This window comes from Berghia stephanieae, chromosome 13 (assembly GCF_034508935.2).
Source record: "Berghia stephanieae isolate SIO BIC M18660-M18661 chromosome 13, UCSD_Bste_1.3, whole genome shotgun sequence".
NCBI lineage: Eukaryota > Metazoa > Mollusca > Gastropoda > Nudibranchia > Aeolidiidae > Berghia > Berghia stephanieae.
This window is the reverse complement of record NC_088372.1, coordinates 25,633,505-25,646,004: the sequence shown is the minus strand read 5'-3', so window position 1 is coordinate 25,646,004 and position 12,500 is coordinate 25,633,505. Positions and strand designations below refer to the sequence as shown.

The 12,500-nt window shown below is 36.1% G+C and overlaps 1 protein-coding gene across 1 annotated transcript in view; it reads left to right on the top strand.

Moving 5' to 3' along the window:
- The first annotated feature begins 369 nt into the window (after window positions 1–369).
- Window positions 370–12,500, top strand: part of LOC144959260 (solute carrier family 13 member 2-like) — a 32,823-nt gene continuing 20,692 nt past the window's right edge. The window contains exons 1-3 of the mRNA XM_078891804.1: window positions 370–764; window positions 11,046–11,188; window positions 12,272–12,421. Coding sequence (XP_078747930.1) covers window positions 737–764; window positions 11,046–11,188; window positions 12,272–12,421 — 321 coding nt within the window. The 5' untranslated portion in view covers window positions 370–736. The remainder of the gene's footprint in view (window positions 765–11,045; window positions 11,189–12,271; window positions 12,422–12,500) is intronic.

Below are 12,500 nucleotides of genomic sequence, written 5' to 3'. Positions count from 1 at the left end.
AGTACTCAGGTGTAAAATGAGTACCTGGCCGTTAACAGCGTTGTCTCTGTCCGCTAACAGGCGCCATGTCCCGTCCTACATGCTAAATGTTGCTGTTAGCCAGGGACCACTTGAAAAGCCCTTTGAGCACGTTTTGTGGATATTGCGCTATATAAAAGCTCAAATTTATTTTCGTTATTGAGGTAATTATCACAAAGGGTTAACAACCTACATTTTTACAAGTTACAATACACCATTTTAATTAGACCTCTCTATAGTTGATTCATATAGCGTGAACTATAATTAACTTATTTAAGAGCGTTATTGAAATTGATGTGGTTATTTTATAGTATGTACTCGTAGTACTTTATAATGGAGCATGAGAGGGGATAGATTTGCACTTCAAAAATAAACTATTATCAGTGGAAAATACGCATGTATGATGACAGATGTACAGTGGCGTGGCATGCTTACTTATATGGTGGTACCAGAATAAGAAGAAAATGACGTAAAACTTGTTATATTTGTATATACAAAAGAAAGAATTTTTTTTTTTAATATAAGGAAAAATAATCTTATTTAAAGGACTGTGACAATTTGGATTCTAAAGTTTGAGACAAAAAATTCGAATTCAATTAATAATTTCAAGGATGCCATTGGCAAAGATGCTACCAGCATTATATTTGATTTTGACGAATAATGTAACATGGCATTGGATAGTATTGTCTTTTGTATAACAATTATTTGAAACTCTCAAATGTACAAGTCGGACATGGCAAATGAATGTAAGTAGAGTTAATTATACTACGAATATTGAATATGACACTTATGTATCACTTTGAATCCAAAGTTCTCATATGTCTTGTGATCAGAATGTCTAAAAATCAAAACATGATCAGATTTATAATGTTCTTTTTCCTCTGGATACGCTTTTATGCTGGTCGGAGAAATATTTCTTAAGGGCGTCCGCCATTGTTCCTATAGTTTAGAGCCAGTTACTAAGTTACCATGCGTCATTACGAGGGAAGTGAAGTTACGACTGTTGAAGCGTATTAGAATCAGGGTTGGAAGTGGGGGGGGGGGGGGGGGGGGGGGGGGGAAGAGAGTTAAGGGTATGTGGGGGTAAGGATTACATATTGTTGCCTAGTGAGTTGTCTTTAGTAGTACTCAAGTAAACAAGTGATCCCAATGGTTGAACTCTTGAATATAACTCACGATTTTTCTTTTGCGGCCAAAGACCCGTCTTTTGACGTCATTTGTTGGTCAGTGTAAGAGTTCACGAAGGACATGGGGAAAACTAACCAAAAAATCCCCGAAATTGTTCTGCTGCTTTCTAGTGGCCATAAAGGAAGCTTGATACTAATAATATTGCAGTTATCTAATTTTAATTGTTAATTTGGCTGCTTTTGCGTGGTACAGATAAAATTTAGAAATGTCTTGAGATACGGCAACACTTTCAAAGATGGCCACACGGGTGTATCTCGATTGCAAATGTAAATCGTTAAAATTATTGAAAACATGCCGTTTTTTTCTGGTCTAATATGGATTAATTTGTTTTTTTTTTCCATGGATGAATATCACTTCAACTCCAGGTGAGCAACGGAGTATATTTACTATAAGTCACTGAAGTGGCGCCTGTATGTAGAATTTCAGCCCTTCGAGCTCTGCCTCTTGAGTTTCAAAAAATGTATTAATTCGGGTTGATCAAGGTGTTAAAGTTGAATATATTGTCAAAAATTTGAGGTATTGGGAAAGTTTTTATGATTCAATGAAGGAAACATGAAGTATGATTTCTTATATAAGGAACGAAGTTGACATCACTCAGCTCTTTGTTATTATTTTTAGACAGCGCGTTAGTGAGAAGTTCTCAGTAATTTATATCAATCAGACTATAAACATTTAAGGTTACACATAGTTTAATGTGTTGATACGTTATATAAGACTGGCGGGTGTTGTCAGTTTTTTTTAGTCAAACGCATAGCATCAATAGTAACAAAAAATAAATCATCATTTTTTTGTTCGTACTAATTCTAAGGTCACTTTTGCATAATTTGATTCACCACGACATAATACCGTTTTGAGGCGATATGTCACATTTGTAGGTCTGATAACCAATCGAAATAAGGGGCTTTTTTATAGCATTATTGTAATGGAGAATATTTTGAAATACCTACACATCTCGTATCATATTGCAATCTGCATAATACGGAAAGTAGTGTGTAGTTCGCCTAACCGGCAGACGTGTTGTTGTTTCTCTCCCTAATTGTGTGATTTTTATTGATTTCTAACACAAAAGTCTGGGATGATTTTTTAACAGTCGTTTTAATAAAGTGTTATTCTACATTGTGATATAAATTTCTTGGAAATTCATAAGAGGAAGAGGAATTTTAGGTAAATTAACATTTTAGTGGTGTAGATCCCAGTGTTTGAAGTATTTTATTAGACATTTATTGTTTACATTTACGTTAACATTTTTAGTCACGATGTGCCATATCTATTTTTATCCGTATTACGACAACATTTGGAATGACACAGAATCGTCTTGGTATCACGGTAACAATAGCCAGCGGCGACGACCAAGTCGTGGTGATGTGCGGAAAAGAAGAAAAATTAATTTTCAAATAGGTCACAGACCTCCACCTTTTCATTGTAATCGAGCACACAAAGTACACAACACACGACGGTGTCCAAGGTCTATGATCAACACACCAGTCAACGGCATTCACAACAATATACCAATAGTAAACGACATATCAACAAACACAATTGCGACAGCTGATCATGTTGATGGTATACAGGACTTAAGTAAACAAAATGAGAACGTACGTGACATCAGCGGGTGGTTGGATGGGAGCATCACCCTTGAATCATATACCTATGATGTTCGCATGGGTGTACATCCGATAGTGATGTCGTTTCTTCTTCTCTTTACTAGCCTATCCCGCTTCTTTGGTTTGTGATTGTATTTTGACAGGGGATATTTTTTTTCTGTAAATCTGCTGCCTGTTTTGTCTTGGTTATTTATAATTTAGCTTATGATATCTTTAGGTTATGATTTTGATTTACATTTGTACTATTTTTGTTAGATTGCTTGTTTTTTTGTTTCAGCGGTCTCTCATATAACCTCAATTGTGTTGGAAGAGACCTAAAGCAACAAACAAACAAAAAAAGTACGTCACATCTAAAAAATAAGCCAATAACATCGAAGAGGGGACGAAGGACCAAATGAGGTCAAATGGAATAAAGATAAACAATAACAGAACCAACTCAAATAATAACTCTCGAAGTATAGCAAACAGGCAAAGTAACAGTGATCGAAATGGTGAACGTAGAAACATGTTTAGAACTATGACCATAAACTTTCAAAGTATAACTCCATAACTACCTGAATTTTGGAAATTGATATCAGACATAAAACCAAACATAATCCTAGATAGTGAAGCATGGCTACATTCCGAAATAAAGGACAAAGAAATATTTCCACCAGAAACAGATTTCAATGTGTTCAGGAAAGACCGAGAAGATAGGTATGGTGGGGAGCTGGTTGCAACAACAACGAACCTTTCAGTAGTAAAGCTTGACATTCAAACAAAATCAGAATCGGTGATCGTAAATATCAAAATAAAACAAGGCCTACTCACTGTGGGAGCTATGTAAAAAATAAAAATCAACTGTAGAACAAATGACTGAGATTACACGCTGTATTGATAACCTAGACCCGAAAATGTACTCTGGTTAAGCGGAGATTTGAATCTACCTGATATCAGTTGGAAACAACAAAAAACAACCAGTTACCAATACCCTGCATCTATAAACCAATCATTTATTTAAAAATTGCTAGATTTTGGCCTTAGTCAAATAAACAAAAATGCAATAAGGGGTAAAAAAAATACCCTCAACTTATTTACCACAAATCGACCAAATTTAATTGTCGAGTGTACAACCATTCCAGCCATGAGTGACCATGACATCCTCATCACGGAAAGCACTATCAAAGCAAACAAAATCACAAAAAATCTCACCCAATTACTATTTGGTAAAAGGCAAATATTTTTAGTGAAAACATAATTGATCAACATCTAGAAAGAACTGAGGACGTTTGGATTGCTATCAATGACCATCTAAACCAAATAATGACCAAACATGTACCAACGAAGGAAAGTTCAAGGGAATTTCACAAACAATGGATAAACACTACTGTCAAACGGTTATCCAGACGGAAACAAAAGGCATGGAGCAGAGCGAGAAAGTCCAACAGTAAGAAAGACTGCTACAATTACACCCAACTGAATCAAGAAACTCAAAGAGAGAGTAGATGAGCCTATCATAATCATGTTAAGGAACTTGTCAGTGAAGACTCAAATAAAAAACTATGGAAATTTTTTTAACAAGTAGGAGTTGCGATACGGTTGGTATAGCGCCCTTGAGCATGATAATGTATTGTACTCTGACGCAAAGGAAAAAGCAGACATACTTAGTAGTAGTAGTAGTAGTAGTAGTAGTAGTAGTAGTAGTAGTAGTAGTAGTAGTAGTAGTAGTAGTAGTAGTAGTAGTAGTAGTAGTAGTAGTAGTACTGCGTTTCTCGAATGAGGATTTTTTTGGTGTAAACCTGTAACATATTTACTACTACTACTACTACTACTACTACTACTACTACTACTACTATATACTATACTAATAACTACATAATATATATATAATAATAATAATAATAATAATAATAATAATAATAATAATAATAATAATAATACACATTTATACAGCGCTCATTCTCGTGTAAAACATAAGCTCTGGGCACTTTACAATATAAATTATCAATTTTAAGTGAAAAAACAAACAAACAAAAAAACCCATCTGATAACCCAGATGATTAAGATCCATCGAGTGGTCGTAATGGAACAAGATACTGGTTATAACCATAGAATTAAACGAATGAAAATACGTACGAAGCCTAAAAAAGTGTCCACCAATGAAAGCATTCAGCGCCATTATATCTTGGGCTGGGAATGTAGGCATTACCATTCATTCAGTCTCTATGTCAACATAACGACACAAGAAAAGCAACAAACAATATCAAAATCCACAATAAAATGATTCCGAATTGTTGCGTATATCTATGGCCAATAAGCTGTCAAAAAATGAATGTGTGTAATCATGTATTATAATAACCTATAATTTTTTCAACCACCACATCATCACTGTCACTACTACTACAACCACCATTACCACTTCATCACTACCGCAATTACTGCAACCACCACCACTGCATCATTATCACTACCACTACACCACCACATCATCATCATCACCACAACAACGACCACCACTCCATCATCACCACTACCACTACTACTACACTATCACTACCACCACTATTACAACCACCACCGCACCACATCATCATCACGACCACTACAACTGCAACAACCACCACCACATCATCATCACTACCTCTACATCCCCACATTACTACACACTACACCACCAACAATATCATAACACTAAAACACATACTACTACTAACCACCAGTACCACATCATTATCACTACCACTACTCACCACCACCACATATCATCATCAACTACTACACAACCACCTCACCACCAACTACTAACACACAACACATTCATCACTACCACTACTGCACACCACCACCATCACATATCCATCCACATACCATCTACTACTACCACCACACAACACATCATACATCACCTTACACTTACTACTGCAACCACCACCACCACATATCTTATGCACCTTACAAGCTTACTTACTACATAGCGTACATACACACCAATCACCATCATTTCATCAGATAAAACCACTACTAACTACAACCAGCCACCACATCATCACATTCACTATCACTACTACTACAACTACAACCACCACCACCACATTATCATTCACTACACACATAACTACTGCAACCACCTACACACCATATCATCATCATTGAAATATTTTTTTTTTTAATTGAGCTTTATATAGTGCAATATCTACTAAATGTGCTCAAAGCGCTTTACAAGGGTCCCTGGTCAAATTTAACATGTAGGACGGGACATGACGCCTGTTTATACGGCAGAAACTTTGTTACGGCCAAGGATCAACTTGTTACGGCCGGTACTCATTACACTGGACGGTAAGAGTCTGTGATAATAGACCTTTGTCCAGGCTCAACACTGACCGAGGCGAGGTCAACCAGACCTTGATCAGCCATACCGCACACACTACTACTACAACACCACCACCACCACCATATCATTACCATTACCACTACTACTACAACTACAACCACCACCACATAATCATCACTACCACTACTACTACAACTACAATCATCACCACCACCACATCATCGTCTGACCTTATTGCCTAGGACGTAATCATTAATAGAATGTTGTGTGGTTTTGACCGTGAAGAAAACCTTAAGAAGTCACATTTATATCATTTTAGAGACATCGTTTTGAATAATTCTGAGTTAAACGAGCGAGCAGAAAGTTATTTTCTTAGATTTCATGAACGGCCGATCAGCGCTTGTTTACTATAGTAACGCGATTCCCAGCCCTTGTCTCAATGGCGGATAATTTTCTCATCGAGGCCGCTGGTTGGTTGGCCAATAAGAGCACCGTACGGTTTCCATTGGGTAAATTCCTTGGTTATAACATAAAAATAATCATAAATGACAGATTTCAGTTTGTGTCGATTTGAAACAGCTGTATTATTGTCTTCCAAAAAATAATAAGATCATAATCCAGTCTTCATACTTGTGACTTTAAATTTGATTTTTAAGTGATGGGTCATAATACAGCGTTGTATTATTATTATTATTGTTATTATTATTATTATTATTATTATTATTATTATTATTATTATTATTATTATTATTATTATTATTATTATTATTATTATTTATCATTATTATTATTATTATTATTATTATATTATTATTATTTATTATTATTATTATTATTATTATTATTATTATATTATTATTATTATTATTATTATTATTATTATTATTATTATTATTATTATTATTATTACACATTTCAGATTTGAAAAACTTCAAAGCTATGTAAGATTTCATCAAACGGTTTTTTTGTTGTTTTTTTTTTTTTTTTTTTTGCCATAGGTGCAGAATTTATTTAAGTTATGATTGATACGAGTTTAAAACTGTGCTCCCATTGGTAGATGAGTTGTGATGTCATGAGTAGGAAAGTGTAATTTTGAAATAAATCGTAATCTACAGTGTGTTGGTTTTTAATCATAGACACATTTATTGTTTAAATAACTCAAGAACAGCTGCAGCGACATCAATTTGGTTTTCAACATGTTAAAGTTATCTAACTTTTTTTTCTTCTGATATCTTACTTGTGATTTTGTGTTTTCGCAATCGTTCAATTTAAAGCTCCACGTGACCACCACCATTTTGAATGACAAGCCGAAAGCGTCTCTCCAGTTCGTCTCAAGTCTTGCAGCACGAGTCATGTGACAGAGAGAACGGTTTCTCTTATTTTTTGTCTTCAGGTGACGCGTGTCTCTACAAGGTGCTTCTAAACACTCTTGTTCTTCACAACCATAGAATGACTTGTTATATTAAATGAAATAAACTTTCGAGAATCATGTCGGACAAAGCCAAAATAAATTACGGTTTATGTCGGAATCAAAAAAAAAAAAAAATACCAAGAGATTATATTATGATCGCTCTCATAGGAATTGTAACAGTCAATCAGTGAATAGGGAAGAAAAGTGGTATCGTCACACATTCTGCTTTTCTGATTCCAAAATCATCGGAAGTGTGTATGTAACCAGTCCTTCGGGAGATTAATGATGTATAGATTACATATTGAATCATAAGGTGGCAATAACTATTTTAGTACAGGCAGATTCGTAGGATCACGGAATTGTAAAAGGGCGTGCATGGATGATCTTTATTGACGACCAGAGTAGAAAAGCAGATACCATCACTTAGAAACCAGAACATCAATTATATAAGGTATGTATCCATCCAGTCCTCCCAAAGAGTGGATTTACGCTACCAATGAGATTGGAACCAGATTTTTTTTTACAACACACTTTTGTTCTCTATTGTAATGAAAAAATGGCGTTATTTGTGCAAGGATCGGTTGTCTCATTTTGTAATTGGTGTAAAACAATAGCATAATGTTACAGCCATGCTACAGTACTCGGGGGAAAAAACCCATGTTTAAAAATTTGGCCAGAAAACTCATCCTTCAAATATCGATCGATTTAAATGACCCTCGTCTTGGCAAAAACTCTCAAACTTGGGACTTCGCGAAGTCCCAGGTTTGAGAGTTTTTTTTTCCAAGAGGGGGGGGGGGGTGTAGGATAGATTGGAGTAATCGATAGGTGGAAACGCAATTAATGTCACTCAGGTCTTTATCATTTTTATAGATAGAATGCGCTTGGCCAAGGAGTTCACAACATTGCCATCCGGAAGTATAACGGACCACACAATAATCTGTGTAACCATGAACTTTTTAGTTGGTTAATACAGTTTAGTGAGAACAACTCACAAACGCGGATGGCAAAAACAATAACAAAGGCATGAGTGACGTCATCAACATACTATCTATACAGACATTTTAATTTGTTCTCACTAAAGTGCATTAGACTAAACCGTTGAAGGTTACACATAGTTTTGTGTGTTGGTACGTTATATCCGCTGGCGGGTGTTGTGAGTATTTTACCAAAAAGTCTGCGCGCTTTCAAACTCCCTTTTCTTAATCTAGTTCATTCCCACCGCACCGACGTTGACTTATCTGCAGGTCTGATAACCCAATGTGTATAGGCCGACTAGACTTATTTGATTTTCTAACATCTAGCAATGACTATGAAAATTTTTGTTTTCTATTTTTGTAGGAAATACTACTCTTAAATCAAAGCCCTATCTCCACTGAGTAAAAATCTTTTTGAATTTTGAAAATCCATTAATATATAACAAAGTTATGCAGTTTCAAAGATGTAATTTATTTGGATAACTCACAAAGAGAAAAAAAATACGGAAAATATGGTACGCTTTTTCTGCGTTTTATTCTGGTTTGTGGCTGTATCTCGCTTAATACGTGGAATTAGATATTAAAACTTGGCAATTTTATGGCAAAATGATCAGAAAATATGATGACGACATCAGAAGAGTTCTAACTTGTATAGTTTTAGAGCTGTATGGCTAGGGTCAACTATAAATTTGTTTTAAAATATACATAATATTGATCATTTGGAACTTTTCCGAAGTGTAATCTTGTGTCTACAACCCATACAAATGACACGAAAAATGCCTGCTGAATTATTATCAATCAGTCCCGTGAGACCATGGCTTATGTTAGTTCTAGTATTTATTTGAGAGAGAGAGAGAGAGAGAGAGAGAGAGAGAGAGAGAAAGAGAGAGAGAGAGAGAGAGAGAGAGAGAGAGAGAGAGAGTGTGTGTGTGTGTGTGTGTATGTGTGTGTGTGTGTGTGTTAATCTACTATCCCTATGACATGACAATGAAACAATAACTTAATTTTAAAAAAGCGCGCGAGGATTTGTGTCATCCGCCGTCGCGAACAAGGTTGACTGATGGCCACGTGTGTGGCCAAATGTATAATTTTGTTTCTTTTATTACATTTTACTCATCTATGTTTGTCTCAGTGACATTTATCCTAGTCTATTCAATTTTCTGTTTTTTTTTTTTTTAATTTAGTTCATTTTAGTGGGCCAGTCTTAATATTGAAAGCCATATGATTTTCTATTTAGCCACTTTTGAAGTCGAATTTGGTCAGGTTAAAGTCTGGCCATCTGGCAGCCTTGCCTCGCTCACGTCATTTTCGTGTCGCGCGATGGTGGAGCAAAATGGCCGTCTCCACATTTTCATTCATTGAAATGCAAATTGGGTTGATGTTTTGTGAGAATACGGGAACAGTACCTATCATAATCGAATGAAATTTGAAATATAAATAGAAGAAATGTGCATATATAACCTTATGAGCGACAAAATCTCTCCTCTTTGTAGTTTTAGAAATATTGTACCGCGATGGCCGCCGTTGCTGAGCGACGTGACATCACACTATTGAATCCAATTATGGGCTTGATTTAACATTGTTGTAATGGACAACATTTAGAGTTGGTTTGAGAGTATTTCCATTACAAGAAAACGAATGCCCATAATAACTTGGGTTACCAGACATGCAAAAATAGGTACATGTTATTATAGGCTGTATTTTGTAATGGAAATACTCTCAAACCAACGCAAATTATTGTCCATTGCAACAGACAGTGTTTAATTGACGCCATTTGTTATTGTGCTCGGTTACCAGACCTGTAAATGTTATGAACACGTGGAATCCAACTCAATAACACCAAATTGACACAATGAGTCACATATTCCTATCTGGGCGGGGTTCTTGACCTCCCATAGTGGGCAGGGAGGTATTTACTGTGTCTGAGTTAGGTTCCTGACCTCCCATAGTGGGCAGGGAGGTACTTATTGTGTCTTCTATCCCCCTTCCTGGGTGGGGTTCCTCACCTCCCATAGTGGGCAGGGAGGCACTTACCGTGTCTTCTATCCCCCTATATCTATTTTCCAACTTGCTTTCTGTCTTTGTCTTGGAATGAGATTACTTGTTTTTGTCCTGGACCTGGTCAGGTGCCCTGGCTGAGAGGGAAACAGTCAAATGTGCTGTTAATTTTGGGAGATGATTTTTTTTTCCTTGTAAATCATCTCTCTGTTGGCAGTGTATTATCTTTCTTTATATAATATATGATTTGTAAAACATTTGAGTGTATCCCTCTTAGTGGGGACCGTGTGCTTGTGTCTGGATGAAACTGTTAGTGATCTCAAACTAAGTTCTTTGATTGCGTGCTCTTGGAATCTACACCTCTTTCTTATTTGAACCTATTCCCCTTTGTCTTACGTTTTCTTGGGTGCTTTAATTATAATTCTAGAAAAATTTTACTTTCCCATTTTCTTCCTTTTTACTGGCGCCGATATAACCTTAATGTGTTGCAAGTGCCATAAAACCCTTAAAATCATAAACAAACACACATTTCTATTTTTCAGATACCAGCCTTTTGGCACATCCCGTGTGTCTTGGGTACCCGAAAATGGGCTTCAGAACACATTTATGGGCGTGGAGATCGTACCTCATCTTTCTTCTCACGCCCATCTTGTTTTCGCCTTTGCCAGCTGCTATTCAAACCCCGGTAAGATTGTAGCATTCTCTCAAACAACAGGGTCCCGATAGCTCAGTTGGTAGAGATGACGAAATCGGAATCGATTGAGGGGTAGAATAAAAGATTTCTTGCACTCTTTCGTTTTGGAATTCGAACTTTGTTCCCAACGCGCATTCGCAAGCTTGTGCAGTGGTTGGGAACACGTCCGGAATTCCAAAAAACAAGAGTGTACGAATGCTACATTGTCCTGAAAATATTGCTGTCGCTGGATTCCAAGATATGAATCGCATCGTGTGAATCGTTTAACCATAAACCGATCCCAATTGAATCAACGTACACCGATTTGGAGGTCTGATAACACTGGTCAACACTGAAATTGCCCCGAGAATGAATTACATTGAATTGTAAATAGTTAATGTCACTGAACAGGAAACTATAATCAATTTTAGCTGACGTGTTCATATAGGCAGGTCTGACATCCGAACCAAATTATGGGCCTAGTTTAACATTGTTGTAATGGACAATATTTTGCGTCATCTTTTTTAGATTTCCATTACAACAATGAGCCCATAAGGAATTGGGTTATCAGACCTGAAAATAAGTGCACGTCGGTCCTAAATATACTCCCCTACATAAAGACATGCCTTGGAAAATTTGGTTGCTATAAAAATTTACTTATCTGCATGCGCACCTTGGTTGCTATCTATTTGGCGGTTTTAGGGCCTATGCAAAAAAACGCAATTTTAACGTCGTAATGAGTCCAATGTTACGATATCAGATAACAAAGCGGTAAGTGATGAAAACTTCATTTATTCTGTAGAATGAATGAATTGACGTCACCCAGCTCTTTGTAATAGTATAATCATCAAAAGGTTACACATTGCATTGTGCTTTGGTACAATTGATCTGGCGGGCAGAACCAGTGATTACATTGCCTTAACGCATCATATCCATAAATTATGATGACAATTATAAATCAATATTGTCGGTATTATGATGGTATAATGATGGCGACAACTAAGAAAACGATGATGATGATGAGGATGATGATGATGATGATGATGATGATGATGATGATGATGATGATGAATTATATTGATTCCCTCATTCCAGGAAGCGCGATGTGCTTACGTCATCTTGATAATGGCTGTCTACTGGATATCAGAATGCCTGCCTGTGGGGATTACCTCCCTTCTCCCCATAGTTTTCTTCCCTTATTTCGAAATCATGTCCACTGACGACGTTTCAAAGGCGTATATGAATGTAAGTGACACGGATTGATTGGTAGAATAATAATAATAATAATAATAATAATAATAATAATAATAATAATAATAATAAT